The sequence below is a fragment of the Lactuca virosa genome, chromosome 9, assembly GCF_052849685.1.
Source record: "Lactuca virosa cultivar CGN04683 chromosome 9, Lactuca_virosa_CGN04683_v6, whole genome shotgun sequence".
Taxonomy (NCBI): Eukaryota; Viridiplantae; Streptophyta; class Magnoliopsida; order Asterales; family Asteraceae; genus Lactuca; species Lactuca virosa.
Genome location: NC_136434.1, coordinates 68,552,428 through 68,571,810, shown reverse-complemented (window position 1 = coordinate 68,571,810; position 19,383 = coordinate 68,552,428). Strand labels below are relative to the sequence as shown.

General features: G+C 38.7%; 1 protein-coding gene and 1 long non-coding RNA gene across 5 annotated transcripts; both read left to right on the top strand.

Moving 5' to 3' along the window:
• The first annotated feature begins 8,087 nt into the window (after positions 1-8,087).
• Positions 8,088-11,070, top strand: LOC145140968 (uncharacterized). Of its 2 annotated transcripts, none has more exons than XR_013722377.1 (3): positions 8,088-8,201; positions 8,292-8,376; positions 10,776-11,070. It is a non-coding gene; the product is annotated as an uncharacterized LOC145140968 (long non-coding RNA). The 2 variants fall into 2 exon arrangements; XR_013722378.1 differs by lacking the exon at positions 10,776-11,070 and adding an exon at positions 9,729-9,889.
• Positions 11,071-11,191: 121 nt separating this feature from the next.
• Positions 11,192-19,354, top strand: LOC145138320 (uncharacterized). 3 transcript variants are annotated; one of them, XR_013721440.1, is made up of 3 exons: positions 16,402-16,485; positions 16,576-16,660; positions 19,060-19,354. XR_013721440.1 is itself a non-coding variant. In XM_079072422.1 (2 exons), the coding sequence occupies exons 1-2, from the start codon at positions 11,239-11,241 to the stop codon at positions 18,021-18,023; spliced, it is 762 nt and encodes a 253-aa protein (XP_078928548.1). In that variant the 5' UTR covers positions 11,192-11,238; the 3' UTR covers positions 18,024-18,173. The 3 variants fall into 3 exon arrangements, 1 of the variants encoding a protein (XP_078928548.1); XR_013721441.1 differs by lacking the exon at positions 19,060-19,354 and adding an exon at positions 18,013-18,173; XM_079072422.1 differs by lacking the exons at positions 16,402-16,485; positions 16,576-16,660; positions 19,060-19,354 and adding exons at positions 11,192-11,989; positions 18,013-18,173.
• Positions 19,355-19,383: the final 29 nt, after the last annotated feature.

Below are 19,383 nucleotides of genomic sequence, written 5' to 3'. Positions count from 1 at the left end.
CATCAGGCACATCAGTCATATTAGTATGGTTAATAGAACTCACATGGATAAAAAAACGAGTAAATTACTTAGTAATATACTTCTCTTAAAACAGTAAGAAAAGATAATTACATCCTGACAAAATATACCTTCTGTTAGTTTTACTTACAGTAAAAACTAGGTATCATGAAATCAAGTATGACAAATATACTTGTACTTCTGGTTTTGGAACATTTAAAACCACAAAGCAGTATTATGGATAATATAATATTTTCCAGGATTAATACTAATGTTTTACTGTAGAACGGATATAACTAAGAATACTTTTACAAATGAAACGGTTTATGGAATTAAACTACTTTTACGAATGAAACGGTTTGTGGGATTAAACCACTTTCACAAATGAAACAGTTTATGGAATTAAACTACTTTTACAAATGAAACGGTTTATGGGATTAAACCACTTTTACAAATGAAACGGTTTATGGAATTAAACTACTTTTACAATTGGAACTTTGTCATTCACTCTCTGTAAACTAGTATAACATAAAGGACCTTTAGTGGTTAATTCTATAATTCCTTCGTTTGTACATCATAGTTATACATAAGTAATATCCGATTGATAGTGAAATGTGTGACTTCCGCCTTACTTCCTGTTCCTTGTTTGGTTGTGGGCTTAGGCCAGATACACCCATTTAACTGTCCATTCGATATTAGGTTATATATAATTAGTATAAACTAAGTAATTGCAGAGGGAACTATTGAGGTTATCAGTTTATCACCTCAGGAAATATAGGATTTTCTAGAGGAACCAGTGAACTTTTCCAAGAACTTAGAGTATACTTTATAGAACTAAAATACTTATGAACTCACCAGCTTAAATGCTGATTTACTCTTTCAAAATAACTTGTATTCTCAGGAATCTAGTAGACAGGTACACTCCTGAAGCTTTTGAGAAGACTACCTAGTACCGTACCACGACTCTTGTCTTCTACTGTACCTACTTTGGTGTTTGAATATGTAATGTTTAAACACTTATGTAAAACTTATACTTATTAATGCAATGTTTGTTTGTACTTTGATTACTATATTGCATGTGTTGTGATGCTTACCTGAAGTCCTCGTCCCCGAACGTTTCCGCCGTTTTGGTTTGGGGGTGTGACAGATTGGTATCAGAGCAGTGTTTATAGTGAACTCAGTATATCAGTCATAAAAGATATACAACTATAAACCCATTGGGATAAAAACACTCTGACGAAGGGTTATACTTTAAAAATATAACAATATTTTATAAAAGTATAAGTACATGCATAATATATATACTAGAATGAGTATCACAAGAAGAATAAAACAAAAGTATTTGGATGTTGGACATTACAGTTAAACCTAGACAGTGACGTAATCATATATGGGATCAATATAGCCGGATCAACTATATTCATTTGAGATATGACCAACATGTGTTTGGGAGTGATTGTATGTTGCAACAAGTCTAAAACTTACCTAGGTACCAGAAGAATTCTAGAACCAAACATAAAGGTTAAAATACTATTGGAGTATTTTAGGATGCTATAACTAGAAAACTGAAAACTTATCAACTTCTTATATCCAGAAGTCCAAGAATCAAACTTATAATTAAAATACCATGGATGTATTTTAGATACCATAAATCACTTTGGGGTAATGTTGAAAAGATCTTTTCTGATAAGTCTATAATTACTAAGTGGGTATGGTAAGGTTATATATAGTTGAGATTTTATAGACTTAGAATATGTGATTTTCACTCTACTTCCTTTTCCTTGTTTAGATGTGGTTTTAGAGTAGGATTAATTATTCGAAGGTCTATTTGATCTGGATTATATATAATCGATACACACCATATGATTATAGAAGGACCAGAAAGGATCACCTTCGTAAAAATTTAAATTTTCTCATAGATTCTTTAGACATTTACATTCTCGTGTAAACCCCTTAGATAGATGTAGTTACTCCAGTAATCAATAGAAGAGTCAAGGAGGATCCAACATAATTTCACTAGGATAATTCCGAGAAAGAAACAGATGATAAGTAAATAAACTATAGAAATCACTTAGTGCCCTTACCCTATTAAGGACACCAATGAGAGATTCGCATGAAGTTCCGAGATTCAAAATCTTCATTACGAAGTAATGGGGATCAGTATCAGAATCGGAAGTAAGACAACTCAGGAATTCAATATACCTACGGAGGAAAAGGACACCCTATAGATACCAGGAGAGAACAAATCATTACCACCCATAATAGAACAGAGAACAAAGGAAAACCACGTGTGATTCATGTGAAGTGTTTAAGCGCCTTTTTATCTAAGTAATAACTAGTAAATCGATTCAACCTAGTGAGTTAATGATTACATTACTCACAGTAGGTTTTGAGCTTATCCTCTTTTCCTGTCACGACTAATAACAATAAATCAGATCATGAAATCTCAATTGATAGTGATTACTTCTCAAATTCATAAGTCTATTTTATGTAGACTTTATTATGAATTGTTTTCAAATCATTTCGAAAGTTGGAAAACGATATCCACCAATCGAAGGTAACTTAGTTCGGATGATACTCGGTTCATAACCATTCTAGAAACTTATTTCTGTTCCTTACTAGGACTGCATCATAGGGATGCAGGTCGAATCATTGACAACAATATAACAAAACGAAAGATTTATTCGTAGATACAAATGGTTAGAATACATCTAGAGACAACGATAGTCGCTCACGAGCTCATTTTCTTATCATGTAACAGAATCATGCCTCCGAAGAAACGTAACCAACCCACCAGCAAAACACCAATCCTTCAAATGGATGCGGCTACGTTTCAAGCTGCAGTCACAGCAGCTGTAGCAGCTGTCATGGCACACCTTAATGCTAACAACGCAAATGTTAGTGGTAATGCTATCGATAACCCCGATCGTGGTGATGACCAAGTACATCAACGAGTACCTATTTGTAAGGACACTTCGAACTTTAAGCCTAATATCCAGAAACGGAAGTTCAAGAACAAGAAAGGGAGTTGTTCAACTCAAGAACCTAACAGAGGGCAACGAACTGGGGCAGTCAATACCTCCATCAGCCCTTTTATTCTAGCACCGACCACGTCGTACTTAGGAAACCTCCCACACTGCAACAAGTGCAACGGCCATCATCATGGAGTTTGCCGAAAGCAGCATCGTAATAGATTCAACATGAAGGGGCACACCGCTCGCATCTGTAGAACTCCGGTTGAGTTCATCACTTCAACTGCCAAAGTCAGAACCATTCCAATATGTCACCTTTGTGGTGAAATAGGACATTACAAGAGAGACTGTCCAACAGAGAAGAACGACGGGGGAGCAGGAGAAGTTTGACCCCAATGCATGGGAAGGCATCAAAGAACCCTGCTATATTTTGGTACGCTTCTAAACCCCAATAATTATCTATAATTATGATCACTCTCCCGTTCAAATCAAATCACAACATTCATATAAAATTTGAAACCCTAACAGGTAAGCTATGATGGCTTAGTGTATACATAAGAGTCATTTATAATTAAGATTTGTAGATTTAGAGTGAGTAATTCCGCCTCATTTCCTGTTCCTTGTTTGGTTGTGGATTTAGGGCAGGGTTGCTCAGTCAAAGGTCTTACTAATCTTAATTATACATGACTTATATACACTAAGCGATTATAGAGAGACCTAGTAAGGATTGTTTCATGAAAGTTCATAATTTCAAATTATCAGAACCCTCGTATTGGTAGTACCCGCCAATTTCGAATCAAAAAGGGGTTCGTAGCGATAATAACAGAGTAAAACCAGAAGCGCTGAAAACTTAGGTACATAGGATGGTTCATCATCCTAGTAATCATTCCTCCCAGAACGACTTAATATCTATTTCGTCGAGAAAATTCCGACATCCTCATTCGACATGGTTTGGCCTGTCCCTTACCATGTGAAAATTCTTATGATGTGTAAGAGAACTTTTTCCTTAATCAGCCGTAAGATGAAATTCTTCCAATCCATAACGCAAACTCTTAGGTTGTCTCTCATTTCAAAACTTCAGAAGTGCCCATGTAAAGGGTACCACACCCTTCTAGCCTACTTAGTAGACAGGAAACTTCAAACGAAAAGCACCGAAGTAGTTTTAGAAGTCAGTAACCACCGAAGTACGCCAATAGATCTCATAGGAAAATCATTGTACCGCATGTCAAGTTCAAGAATAGAGACTAAGAACTCATTTGGTTAATCTATCGCTGCTAAGTGTATACACGAGAGTGGTATATAATTTAGACTTAACAAGATTTAGGATGTGTAATTCCGCCCTATCTCCTGTTCCTTGTTTGGTTGTGGACCTGGGGCAGAGTCACCCATCCGAACGTTTTGTGAAATCTGAATTATATACGACTTGCATACACGAGGTGATGGTGGATGAGCCAAGTATGAGTCTTATCGAAGCAAAAGCCACAAGCTTACTACAACAACCGGAGATACCTGAGTGGAAGTGGTAGCGGATTACAATGGGCTTTATAATCAAGTTACCAAGGCAACAGGTGGACTTGATGCCATTTTTAGTGATCGTCGACAGATTAGCCAAGTCCTCGCACTTCCTACAATTTTGAAGAAACATGCAAGTAGAGAAGATAACTAGAACATGTGTTAGAGAGATTAGTCAGAATGCACGGTGTTCCAATATCTGTTATCTCCATCGAGATAATAGAATAATCTCCCAGCTCAGGCAGTCACTTCAGAAATCCCTGGGAACTAGAGTAGTCTTGAGCATATGCGATCGACTATGGTAAAGTATGGGATACCCATTTACCAATTAGTTGAGTCCTTTACCATGCTAGCATTAAAGTTGCTCCATTCGAAACCTTCTGTGGTCGCAAGTGCAGATCCTATCTGCACTGGACTAAATTAGGTAATACGCAACTAGCTAGAGGTCCAATTTCCACACAGCACCTTCGCTGATCTGGAATTCATCCGAGAAACTACCAAAAAGAAAATACGAATCAGGAAGCGACATAAAGCTTCCAGAGTTAATCAGAGAAGCTACGGCTTCGATAAAAGAAAACCCTTCGAATTCCAATGTTGATGACCTTGTCATATGAAGGTCTCACCCAGGAAGGACAAGATACGCTTGAGAAAGCATGGAATACTAAATTCAAGGTACATAGGACCATTCGATATTCTTACCAGAATCGGTCTTGTAGCTTATAAACTTAAACTACCACAAAAACTTAATAACATTCATCCCACCTTTCACATATCTAATCTAAAGAGGTGTCTATCCGATGAAACACTTGTTATTTCACTCGATGAAATCAAGTTAAATAAAAGTCTACACTTTGTAAAAGAACAAATAGAAACCATGGATAGGGAAATCAAAAGAACCAAGCAAAATATAAATCGATCGATATTTAGCCGACACAACTTAAACGAGAATTGAAGGTCTCGTCAAAAGTAGTATAACGGTAAAAAGACAGACGAAAACAGACGTCGGATGAAGAAGTTATGAATTTTTAACGGATTTCCTATCCCGGTCTGTTAAAAATAATAATATTAAAAAATAAGTTCAAAATTAGCCGATGAAGTCTAAACGAAAGTCGTAGAGTATAATTTTACCTACGCGTGTATATAAAGAACATCGAAAACGGAGCTTGTATGCGAAAGTTATGATTTTTGCAAGTTTTTGGCACAAAAATCGAGAAATCTTGAAAACCGGGAAATTTCGCATGGCTGGCATCCGGACACGTCACCTCGCATGCGAGGCTTCCCCGTGTCCACTCGTTTCCAACGCTGATTGGTCCGAATCCGAGGTCCAGTGGCCATCTAACGCGCCTCGCGTCCTAGGCGCCGTCTAAGACGGATCGTAAGACGCCTCTACATGTGTGTCTAGCCTCCCTTCGCATGTCCGACGTGTGGCTGGTGACACTTCTCGTCGGCCTCGTGGCTCCCTGCGAACCGAACGCGTGGCTTCCCTCCCTCGCTGCCACCTCATAGATGACTCCTCCCCCTCGCCACCTGTCCGAGACTTCGGACTATAAATAGGAGGTGCGAACCCTCCCGGTTCCTTCACCATTTTTACTCCAAATTTCACCATTTTTCACCTTTCTCACCCCTTTAAACTTTCTTACAACCCCCAAGGCCGCGGTATCGTATCTAAAACCCGAAGCAAGCCCCGAAGCCCCAGAATTCTCGAGAAGCTAACCTTTTTCCAGTCGAAGTGTTGCCCGCATAAAGCCCGATTTTTACTCAAAAACTCGCGGTTTCTTCGAGAAAGATCATCTATAGAAACGAAACGCTGCCCGAATCACCACTTATCAAGTGAGTTCATACCCCTATAATCTACCTTTTTAATGGTTTTTAAATGCTTTTTAGGGGGGAAATACAAGTTGAACACAATATAAATTGTGTTAATAATTGTATGTGATAATAATGACACAAAGGGTTTCCTTATGTTTTTTAAGGATTACCAAATACTTCCAAAATGACTTAAAGCCATGTTAAATCTTTAAAGTCATGTAAACTCCGTTAAATTCTTTGAAAAATGTTTTATAAACTATTACAAATTATAATTGCCAAAATCATGTTTATATATGTATACATATATAAATAAGATTTGAAGGGCTTAGGACTAATGAATTATCTTATTTCCTTTTCCTTGTTTGGATGTGGAATTAAGGTGGTGTTATTTTTTCCGAAGGTCATTTCCTTCTTAATATATATATATATATATATATATATATATATATATATATATATATATATATATATATATATATATTATACATATATGAATATAAAAGGTTACTTCATTCGGTATCATTACCTTTGTATCATGCTGAGAAAAGGTGTTCATCCATGAGAAATCATGCTAATCCGATAGAACATATAAATTATAATAGGTATAATTTATGATTCAAAACTAAATATACAAGTATGATTCACATTCCAAGGAAAATACCAACAATTCATTTACCTATATCAGGATATGTATAATACTTTTAGTATACGGATAATATATTAAAGAAGTAATAATACATCATACCGGGTTTGCATTAACAAGGGTACAATACAGAGTGTGAGGGTTAGCAATCACGGGGTAATAACTGTGACAACCGTCAAATTTCGGTCAATTCAAAGTCAACAAGTCAAACCGGTCAACTCCAATAACCCTTGTATGCTAGGGTTTACGTTATGTAATCACTATACAATTCGCTATTTTAATGAGAAATCATCATTTGGAAAGTTCATGTGTTTGATTTTCCTTAGCCTTAACAATGCTAAACAACAAACCAAAGCGATAAAACATTATTGCACAATCATCGGGATTGTGTAAGACACTAAATCATGGCTTAACGGGGTTTATGGACCTTTCGTTGCGAAGCCGGACACTCAAAAAGATCACAAACGAAACCTCTCACAATCTCTTTCACTCAACCTCTCTCTATTAAAATCTCTCCCAAATCTCTCCCGAATCTCTCCCAAATCTCTCTCAAAAGTTCCTTTAATTTTTTGTAATCATTCGGGCCATCCCGACCCTTAACTGGGTCAAAAACCACTTGAAACGGGGTAAAAACGGGTAAAATAGGCTTAAGGACCCAAAACTGAAGCTTCAGGACCGAAGTCCCTGTCATAAAGGAAGACGACACACATTTGTCTGTCGTAAACTTACGACTCGCGTGTTTAGGACACGCAATGAGTATCAAGGAAGCCCCTGTCATAAAAGAAGACGACATGCATGTTTGCGTGTCATAATTTTTCCGGTTTTTCGACTACGACTTCGTTTTAACTCCGTTTTTCATTATTTTAACGTGGGATTTTCACCCAAAACTTTATTTTATAAACTAAGGCCCCAAAATATATAAATCTCCAGGGTTTTTATAAAAATGTATTAAAAGAATTGGTGGTTGGACTAATTATTGAGGGAATATTTGCTTTTCCTTATTTTATGACAAAAACAAGCCACCACCACCTCACTCTATGATCATCCACTCTTTCCCACTACTCCTTGTCTCCTTAGTGGACCTTTACAACCAATCTCCAGCTCTTCCCACGTTCTAAGAGCTGGAGGATTGATCCTCTCTCCTCATTCTCTATAAAAACTCTTTCATTCTACACTTAGCAACCAAGAACACTCTCCAAAATTCTCTCATCTTTTCTCTCAACTTCAAGAACTTCAAGGCTTTCTCCAGGGATTTCTTGCTTCAATTAGTAAGTATCTTCATCATTCACATAATTATTAAACTCCATTCTACTCAAATCATTGATATCTTACACAAGTTCCATCTTATTCGGTGTTAGATTTTCGAATCATCAAGACATCTTCTTAGTGTTCTTGAGTTGAACACTTCCTCTCTCTCACTTTCATCCACTGAAACCACATAAGGTGAGTTCATACCATACATTTACATGTTTTTCTTAAGTTTTAAGGGGGGAATACAAGTAAAATCATCAAGAACACAATTAAACTTTTTCTAACAGATTGCATCAGAAAAGATGGACGTTAATCACGGACTGTTTTGGCTAACTTAAAAATTTTAGTTTTCAAAACTGTTTCAGATGCAAGTAGTTCAAACTCTTAGCTTTAAAATGACTACTTGCACACCTCCAAATGATTTTTCTACAATTAATGGTGATTTTTACAAAACTGTCTGTCATTTCAGAGGCAAACCCCGACCAGTTTGTGATTATGAACATTTTCACCTCTGTTAGAGATCACTAAAAATCGTGATAAAATTCACGAACAAACTAGACTCATATTCCAAACTCTCAAAATTTGCGGATTTGGATTTAGAGCTGTGATGATTTTTCTATAAATTTTCTAAGAACGGTAACAGAAACTGTTTTTAACGAAAAGTTGCTGTTAATTTCATTTCATCTTGTAACATGTTGAGCAAGGTGTATTACTTTATGTGACTATATGTTACTGCAATATATGACATTTTATCTTAATATTTAGACACACATCAGTTTACAAATGGATTTGGTCATATAAAATATAAAGAATAACAAGTGATTATAATCAAAGTACAATCGATACATTCAAACATTAAATAAACTATTTTGAATATAGTTTGCATACATTACCACGTACTACCCTTGGTTGATAAACTATAATAGGTATAGTTTATGATACATTACATAACACATACATTTAAAAAGGGTACATTTATACAAAGGATATTTTCATTAAGCAAGGTACGGCCATACGGTACCAAGTTTTCATAACACGAAATTCCGTTAATGACTTTGTGAGACAATTACTTCAAATTACCATTAAGTCCTGTATTGTAACCAGAGTCTCCTTGAGGGAGAGCGTGATACTTGTGTATAGATCTATATTGGGTTTGACAAACCCACACCTAAACTGCATGCAACAGTTAGACCGATAGGTCTGGGGTGACAAATGTCATAACATTTCCGACGCCTGAAGAACGTCGTTTTAGGCAACCTTGGTCATAGTATGGTTATAATAAACTCACATAAAGTATTAACAAACATTGGAATTTACGGGAACTTCATTAAAATTTAACGAGTTTATGTCGATTTAAACTTGCATTGTTTTACTATAAATATGACAAATTACTTGTACATTTCGGTCTTTGGGTTTTAATACTACATTTACACATTAAGGAAAATATTGGATTTTTCTAACACAAATACTACTTTTACAAATGAAAAGCTTATGAACTCACCAACCTTTGTGTTGACACTTTTTCAAACAACTTGTATTCTCAGGAAATCATTAAACAGGTAATCAAGTGCTTTTGAGGATGGGACGCTAAGGCGTCTACTATTTCATATTTTATCAACATATTGTAATTGATTCGTAAACATGTAATTCATACAATGATGTAATATTTTTTCAATTATATATATGTTGGTTGTGTTTGCTTGAATTACTATTACAATTGCTGTTATGATACTATACATGAAGTCCTCCACCCCCGGACGTTTCCGCCATCCTTGGTTTGGGGGTGTGACAGATTGGTATCAGAGCGCAGTTTATAGTGAATTAAGTATATCAAACCACATAAGATATACAAACTATAAACACAATTGGGACTAATAGTCTCTGATTTGTGCATTTTTCAAATAAATATACTTTTAGAAAATAAATGATTTTTTTTATTAAAAAGTATAAATACATGCATACATGCTCATATAGTGTCATAACTACAACAACATAAAATAAAAGAAGAGGAGTTGTACATTATGGGTATGCCTTGGTATATGTAAATCAAGTCTGGGAAGGATATAGCCTGATCAACTATATCTGTCCGGGAATTGACTTGCATATACCGGGGGATGGTCAGGATGGACAACAAATCTAACAAACTCGTCTTACCGCTAGTACGCCTCATTCACGAAGCCGGTCTATAAGGGGGGTATAAGGTTGCTGCCTATAAAATGGCAACTTAATGGGTGTCCACTCTCACCCACCGCTTCCTTGATCGGTGGAGGGTCGTTAGCCGAACGGGTAAGACAAGGACTTATAAATTCTCATTAAAAGTATGATGAATATTATAAAGTAACTAAATGCTTTAAGAACTCAAAACTAAACATTTACAAATACTATAGGAGTATTTTGTGTTACTATAATAAAAATATTTTATACTTTCATTTTACCTCATAACCCAATGTATTGGGTCAATAAAAAGTATAAAATCGTATGTATCGTAAACATACCGGAAAACAACGTAATAATATACTTTATGTATAAAAGATTTCTCTCCCTATAAATACACTTTTACTAAAAGTACATTGGTTTACGACTTATGACAGAACCATGCCGCCAAGAAGAAGACCAAGACCTTCCAGCAACACAGCAACACCTCCTCCGCCGCCGCCTCCACAGTTTGATCCCGCGATGTTCCAGGCTGCAGTAACAGCAGCCGTAGCGGCCGCAATGTCACATATAGGGACCAACGGAGCTGGTGGCTCGGGATCGGGAGCTACACACTCTATCCACGGAGACAGTACGTGGCGTGCAAAAGAGTGTTCATACAAGGACTTCACAAATGGCAAACCCGACAACTTCAATGGAAGCGGGGGAGTCATCACGTTGATGCAATGGTTTGAAAAGACCGAAGTAGTCTTTCAGGTGTGCTCCTGCCCCGAAGCGAGCAAAGTTAAGTTCGCAACCTTAACCTTCACCGGCCGGGCCCTTACTTGGTGGAACTGCCGGGTTAAGTCACTTACTCTCGAAGTGGCTAGCTCCATAACCTGGGCAGAACTAAAAACGTTGATGATGAAGGAGTACTGCCCGAGAGGTGAAATTCAAAAGCTGGAACAAGAACTCTGGAACCTCAGGATGACGGGCTCTGACCTTGAAACCTACACCACCCGATTCAATGAATTGGCTCTCCTCTGCCCAACAATGGTTACTCCGCAGGAGAAAAAGGTGGAGCGATACCTTTGGGGACTGTCTCTCCACGTGCAAAGTAGTGTCCTGGCTTCAAGGCCAACTACTTTTGACAGTGCCAGGGAGCTGGCACAACAACTTGTTGACCACCGAGCCGGTCATAATACTACAACCACCACCACTGATAAATCAAAAGGGGGAAACAACAAAAGGAAGTTCTGGAACGAAAAGAAGAGCCAACCAGCACAGGACCCCGCTAAGAAGCAACAAATTGTTGCTGTCCATGCTGCCACTAATGTTGCCACTACTGCTACCACTCCAGCACCACCGAAGCCATATGCGGGAAAACTACCTAAGTGCAACAAGTGCAACTTTCACCACAATGGTGCTTGTAGGGAGATGCACTGTAACAACTGCGACAGGAAGGGGCACACTGCTCGTTTCTGTAAAGCGCCGGCTCAACCAATCAACCAAGTCGCCAGTACGGGGGCAACCCGGACCTGCTACAACTGTGGAGACGCAGGTCACTTCAAAAGAGACTGCCCCAAAGCACAAGCCCCTAATGCTGGTGGAGTAGGAAGAGTCCTGGCAATAGGACACGGGGAAGCAGTCGAGGATCCCACGGTGGTTACCGGTACGTTTCTCCTCAATAACTCTTATGCATGCGTACTATTCGATAGTGGAGCGGAGAGGAGTTTCGTGAGCCACCAATATAAACATTTACTTGAACAAAATCCCCAATCACTAAAGGATACTTATGTAGTAGAAATGGCAAATGGGAAAATAGAAAGCACTAGCGATATATACTCAGAATGTACTCTCACTCTAGACAACCATACATTTAAAATTGACCTGATGCCAGTCACCATAAAAAGCTTCGACGTAATCATCGGGATGGATTGGTTAGTTCCTCACCGTGCCGACATTCTATGTTACGAAAGGGCCGTTCGCCTCAATCTACCAAACGACGAAACCCTTCTTATCTATGGTGACAAACCTAGTGCGAATTTACAAATCATCTCATGCATCAAAGCCCAAAAGTATCTCCGGAAGGAGTACCACGCCTTCTTAGCCCACATAGTAGACAAGAAACAAGACGTGAAAGACATCAAGGACATCCCCGAAGTGTGTAACTTCCCAGATGTGTTCCCAGAGGATCTTCCTGGTGTACCACTCGCACGACAAGTCGATTTCAGAATTGACTTAATACCCGGAGCTACCCCCGTAGCCAGAGCTCCATACCGCCTCGCACCATCAGAAATGCAGGAGTTGTCCAGTCAATTAACCGAGCTTTTGAACAAAGGGTTCATCAGACCAAGCTTCTCACCTTGGGGAGCACCAGTCCTTTTTGTAAAGAAGAAGGACGGATCCTTTCGCATGTGCATCGATTATCGGGAACTAAACAAGCTCACCATCAAAAACCGATATCCTCTGCCCCGAATCGACGACCTTTTCGACCAACTCCAAGGAGCAAATTTCTTCTCAAAGATCGACCTAAGGTCAGGCTACCATCAACTACGAGTTCAAGAAGAAGATATTCCCAAAACTGTATTCAGAACTCGCTATGGGCACTACGAGTTTGTGGTGATGTCCTTCGGTTTAACAAACGCACCTGCGGTATTCATGGACCTAATGAATAGAGTGTGTCGACCCTACCTAGACAAGTTTGTAATCGTATTCATCGACGATATCTTGATCTACTCGCGAAGCGAGGAGGAGCATCGCCTACATCTACGCCAAGTGCTAGAGACGCTAAGAGCGGAGAAGCTTTATGCTAAGTTCTCTAAGTGTGAATTCTGGATTAGAGAAGTGGATTTCCTTGGACATGTGGTAAGTGAGAAAGGCATACATGTGGATCCCTCCAAGATCAAGGCAATCGAGAATTGGTCAGCACCCAAGACGCCAACCGAAATTCGACAATTCCTTGGGCTTGCTGGCTACTATCGAAGATTTATACAAAACTTCTCCAAGATTGCGAAACCACTCACCACTTTGACGCAGAAAGGTGTGATATTCAAGTGGGAAAATAAACAAGAAACTGCTTTCCAAACGTTAAAACAAGCCCTATGCAGCGCACCGATCTTGTCTCTCCCAGAGGGAACCGAGGACTTCGTAGTGTACTGTGATGCTTCGAATCAAGGCCTCGGATGTGTGCTCATGCAGAGAGGGAAGGTTATCGCATATGCATCGAGACAGCTTAAGACACACGAGGTTAATTATACTACGCACGACCTGGAATTAGGAGCAGTGGTATTCGCTTTGAAGATCTGGAGACACTACCTCTACGGCACGAAATGCACTATCTTCACTGATCACAAAAGTCTTCAGCATATCCTCAATCAGAAAGAGCTCAACATGCGACAGAGGAGATGGGTGGAGTTGCTGAATGACTACGAGTGCGAAATTCGTTATCATCCGGGCAAGGCCAATGTAGTGGCCGATGCTCTAAGCAGGAAGGAGTACTCGGGCCGCCGAGTAAAATCCTTAACAATGACAATCCATTCCCACCTGACCATACACATCAAGGAAGCTCAACTGGAAGCTTTGAAACCAGAAAAGGTGGCAGGAGAGACGTTAAGGGGAATGGATAAAAACTTAGAAGTCAAGGAGGATGGAGCACGTTATATCATGAACCGGATTTGGACACCGAAGTTCGGTGGACTCCGAGATGTCGTCATGAATGAAGCACACAAGACTCGATACTCCATCCATCCCGGGTCGGATAAGATGTATCTGGACCTCAAGAAATTATACTGGTGGCCGAACATGAAAGCTGAGATTGCTACCTATGTGAGCAAGTGCCTGACTTGCGCTAAGGTCAAAACCGAATACCAGAAACCATCCGGGCTATTACAACAGCTGGATATACCTGAGTGGAAGTGGGAACGAATAACAATGGACTTCATAACCAAGCTGCCTAAGACATCGGGCAGTCTTGACACAATATGGGTAATTGTAGACAGATTGACCAAATCAGCACACTTTCTTCCAATAAAAGAAACCGACAAGATGGAGAAGCTGACTAGAACGTACATCAGAGAGATTGTACGACTCCATGGTGTGCCGATATCCATTATCTCCGATAGAGATAGTAGATTTACCTCACGGTTTTGGCAGTCTCTACAAAAATCATTGGGAACTAGGCTTGACATGAGTACGGCCTACCACCCACAAACCGACGGACAGAGCGAGCGAACCATTCAAACGTTGGAAGACATGTTAAGAGCTTGTGTGATAGACTTCGGTAAAGCATGGGATACCCATCTACCGCTTATCGAATTCTCCTACAATAACAGCTATCATACTAGCATCAAAGTCGCTCCATTCGAAGCTCTTTACGGTCGCAAATGCAGATCACCCCTGTGTTGGGCTGAGGTGGGGGATACACAGCTAGCTAGAGGGCAAGTCTCTAATAGCACTCTCACCGGTCCAGAAATCATCCGCGAAACCACCGAAAAGATCGTACAAATCCGAGCACGACTTAAAGCCTCAAGAGACCGACAGAAAAGCTACGCGGACAAGCGGAGGAAACCCTTGGAATTCCAGGTGGGAGACCGAGTCCTTTTGAAAGTCTCACCCTGGAAAGGCTTGATACGCTTCGGAAAGCGTGGGAAGCTGAATCCAAGATACATAGGACCTTTTGAGATTCTCGCTAGAATCGGCCCCGTAGCTTACAAACTCAATCTACCCCGCGAACTTAGTAATGTGCATCCTACCTTCCACGTCTCGAACTTGAAAAAGTGCCTATCCGATGAGACTCTCATTATTCCACTCGAGGAAATCGAGATCAATGAGAGCCTCAACTTCGTGGAAGAACCTGTGGAGATCATGGACCGGGAAATCAAACGAACGAAACAAAGTCGTATTCCCATCGTGAAGGTACGTTGGAACGCTAAACGAGGACCCGAATTCACCTGGGAACGCGAGGATCAGATGAAACAAAAGTATCCACATCTCTTCACAAACTCTTGAAATCCCAGTCAAAATGAAAATTTCGGGACGAAATTCCTTCTAACGGGGGGATGATGTGACAACCGTCAAATTTCGGTCAATTCAAAGTCAACAAGTCAAACCGGTCAACTCCAATAACCCTTGTATGCTAGGGTTTACGTTATGTAATCACTATACAATTCGCTATTTTAATGAGAAATCATCATTTGGAAAGTTCATGTGTTTGATTTTCCTTAGCCTTAACAATGCTAAACAACAAACCAAAGCGATAAAACACTATTGCACAATCATCGGGATTGTGTAAGACACTAAATCATGGCTTAACGGGGTTTATGGACCTTTCGTTGCGAAGCCGGACACTCAAAAAGATCACAAACGAAACCTCTCACAATCTCTTTCACTCAACCTCTCTCTATTAAAATCTCTCCCAAATCTCTCCCGAATCTCTCCCAAATCTCTCTCAAAAGTTCCTTTAATTTTTTGTAATCATTCGGGCCATCCCGACCCTTAACTGGGTCAAAAACCACTTGAAACGGGGTAAAAACGGGTAAAATAGGCTTAAGGACCCAAAACTGAAGCTTCAGGACCGAAGTCCCTGTCATAAAGGAAGACGACACACATTTGTCTGTGGTAAACTTACGACTCGCGTGTTTAGGACACGCAATGAGTATCAAGGAAGCCCCTGTCATAAAAGAAGACGACATGCATGTTTGCGTGTCATAATTTTTCCGGTTTTTCGACTACGACTTCGTTTTAACTCCGTTTTTCATTATTTTAACGTGGGATTTTCACCCAAAACTTTATTTTATAAACTAAGGCCCCAAAATATATAAATCTCCAGGGTTTTTATAAAAATGTATTAAAAGAATTGGTGGTTGGACTAATTATTGAGGGAATATTTGCTTTTCCTTATTTTATGACAAAAGCAAGCCACCACCACCTCACTCTATGATCATCCACTCTTTCCCACTACTCCTTGTCTCCTTAGTGGACCTTTACAACCAATCTCCAGCTCTTCCCACGTTCTAAGAGCTGGAGGATTGATCCTCTCTCCTCATTCTCCATAAAAACTCTTTCATTCTACACTTAGCAAGCAAGAACACTCTCCAAAATTCTCTCATCTTTTCTCTCAACTTCAAGAACTTCAAGGCTTTCTCCAGGGATTTCTTGCTTCAATTAGTAAGTATCTTCATCATTCACATAATTATTAAACTCCATTCTACTCAAATCATTGATATCTTACACAAGTTTCATCTTAATCGGTGTTAGATTTTCGAATCATCAAGACATCTTCTTAGTGTTCTTGAGTTGAACACTTCCTCTCTCTCACTTTCATCCACTGAAACCACATAAGGTGAGTTCATACCATACATTTACATGTTTTTCTTAAGTTTTAAGGGGGGAATACAAGTAAAATCATCAAGAACACAATTAAACTTTTTCTAACAGATTGCATCAGAAAAGATGGACGTTAATCACGGACTGTTTTGGCTAACTTAAAAATTTTAGTTTTCAAAACTGTTTCAGATGCAAGTAGTTCAAACTCTTAGCTTTAAAATGACTACTTGCACACCTCCAAATGATTTTTCTACAATTAATGGTGATTTTTACAAAACGGCCTGTCATTTCAGAGGCAAACCCCGACCAGTCTGTGATTATGAACATTTTCACCTCTGTTAGAGATCACTAAAAATCGTGATAAAATTCACGAACAAACTAGACTCATATTCCAAACTCTCAAAATTTGCGGATTTGGATTTAGAGCTGTGATGATTTTTCTATAAATTTTCTAAGAACGGTAACAGAAACTGTTTTTAACGAAAAGTTGCTGTTAATTTCATTTCATCTTGTAACATGTTGAGCAAGGTGTATATCTTTATGTGACTATATGTTACTGCAATATATGACATTTTATCTTAATATTTAGACACACATCAGTTTACAAATGGATTTGGTCATATAAAATATAAAGAATAACAAGTGATTATAATCAAAGTACAATCGATACATTCAAACATTAAATAAACTATTTTGAATATAGTTTGCATACATTACCACGTACTACCCTTGGTTGATAAACTATAATAGGTATAGTTTATGATACATTACATAACACATACATTTAAAAAGGGTACATTTATACAAAGGATATTTTCATTAAGCAAGGTACGGCCATACGGTACCAAGTTTTCATAACACGAAATTCCGTTAATGACTTTGTGAGACAATTACTTCAAATTACCATTAAGTCCTGTATTGTAACCAGAGTCTCCTTGAGGGAGAGCGTGATACTTGTGTATAGATCTATATTGGGTTTGACAAACCCACACCTAAACTGCATGCAACAGTTAGACCGATAGGTCTGGGGTGACAAATGTCATAACATTTCCGACGCCTGAAGAACGTCGTTTTAGGCAACCTTGGTCATAGTATGGTTATAATAAACTCACATAAAGTATTAACAAACATTGGAATTTACGGGAACTTCATTAAAATTTAACGAGTTTATGTCGATTTAAACTTGCATTGTTTTACTATAAATATGACAAATTACTTGTACATTTCGGTCTTTGGGTTTTAATACTACATTTACACATTAAGGAAAATATTGGATTTTTCTAACACAAATACTACTTTTACAAATGAAAAGCTTATGAACTCACCAACCTTTGTGTTGACACTTTTTCAAACAACTTGTATTCTCAGGAAATCATTAAACAGGTAATCAAGTGCTTTTGAGGATGGGACGCTAAGGCGTCTACTATTTCATATTTTATCAACATATTGTAATTGATTCGTAAACATGTAATTCATACAATGATGTAATATTTTTTCAATTATATATATGTTGGTTGTGTTTGCTTGAATTACTATTACAATTGCTGTTATGATACTATACATGAAGTCCTCCACCCCCGGACGTTTCCGCCATCCTTGGTTTGGGGGTGTGACAGATTGGTATCAGAGCGCAGTTTATAGTGAATTAAGTATATCAAACCACATAAGATATACAAACTATAAACACAATTGGGACTAATAGTCTCTGATTTGTGCATTTTTCAAATAAATATACTTTTAGAAAATAAATGATTTTTTTTATTAAAAAGTATAAATACATGCATACATGCTCACATAGTGTCATAACTACAACAACATAAAATAAAAGAAGAGGAGTTGTACATTATGGGTATGCCTTGGTATATGTAAATCAAGTCTGGGAAGGATATAGCCTGATCAACTATATCTGTCCGGGAATTGACTTGCATATACCGGGGGATGGTCAGGATGGACAACAAATCTAACAAACTCGTCTTACCGCTAGTACGCCTCATTCACGAAGCCGGTCTATAAGGGGGGTATAAGGTTGTTGCCTATAAAATGGCAACTTAATGGGTGTCCACTCTCACCCACCGCTTCCTTGATCGGTGGAGGGTCGTTAGCCGAACGGGTAAGACAAGGACTTATAAATTCTCATTAAAAGTATGATGAATATTATAAAGTAACTAAATGCTTTAAGAACTCAAAACTAAACATTTACAAATACTATAGGAGTATTTTGTGTTACTATAATAAAAATATTTTATACTTTCATTTTACCTCATAACCCAATGTATTGGGTCAATAAAAAGTATAAAATCGTATGTATCGTAAACATACCGGAAAACAACGTAATAATATACTTTATGTATAAAAGATTTCTCTCCCTATAAATACACTTTTACTAAAAGTACATTGGTTTACGACTTATGACAGAACCATGCCGCCAAGAAGAAGACCAAGACCTTCCAGCAACACAGCAACACCTCCTCCGCCGCCGCCTCCACAGTTTGATCCCGCGATGTTCCAGGCTGCAGTAACAGCAGCCGTAGCGGCCGCAATGTCACATATAGGGACCAACGGAGCTGGTGGCTCGGGATCGGGAGCTACACACTCTATCCACGGAGACAGTACGTGGCGTGCAAAAGAGTGTTCATACAAGGACTTCACAAATGGCAAACCCGACAACTTCAATGGAAGCGGGGGAGTCATCACGTTGATGCAATGGTTTGAAAAGACCGAAGTAGTCTTTCAGGTGTG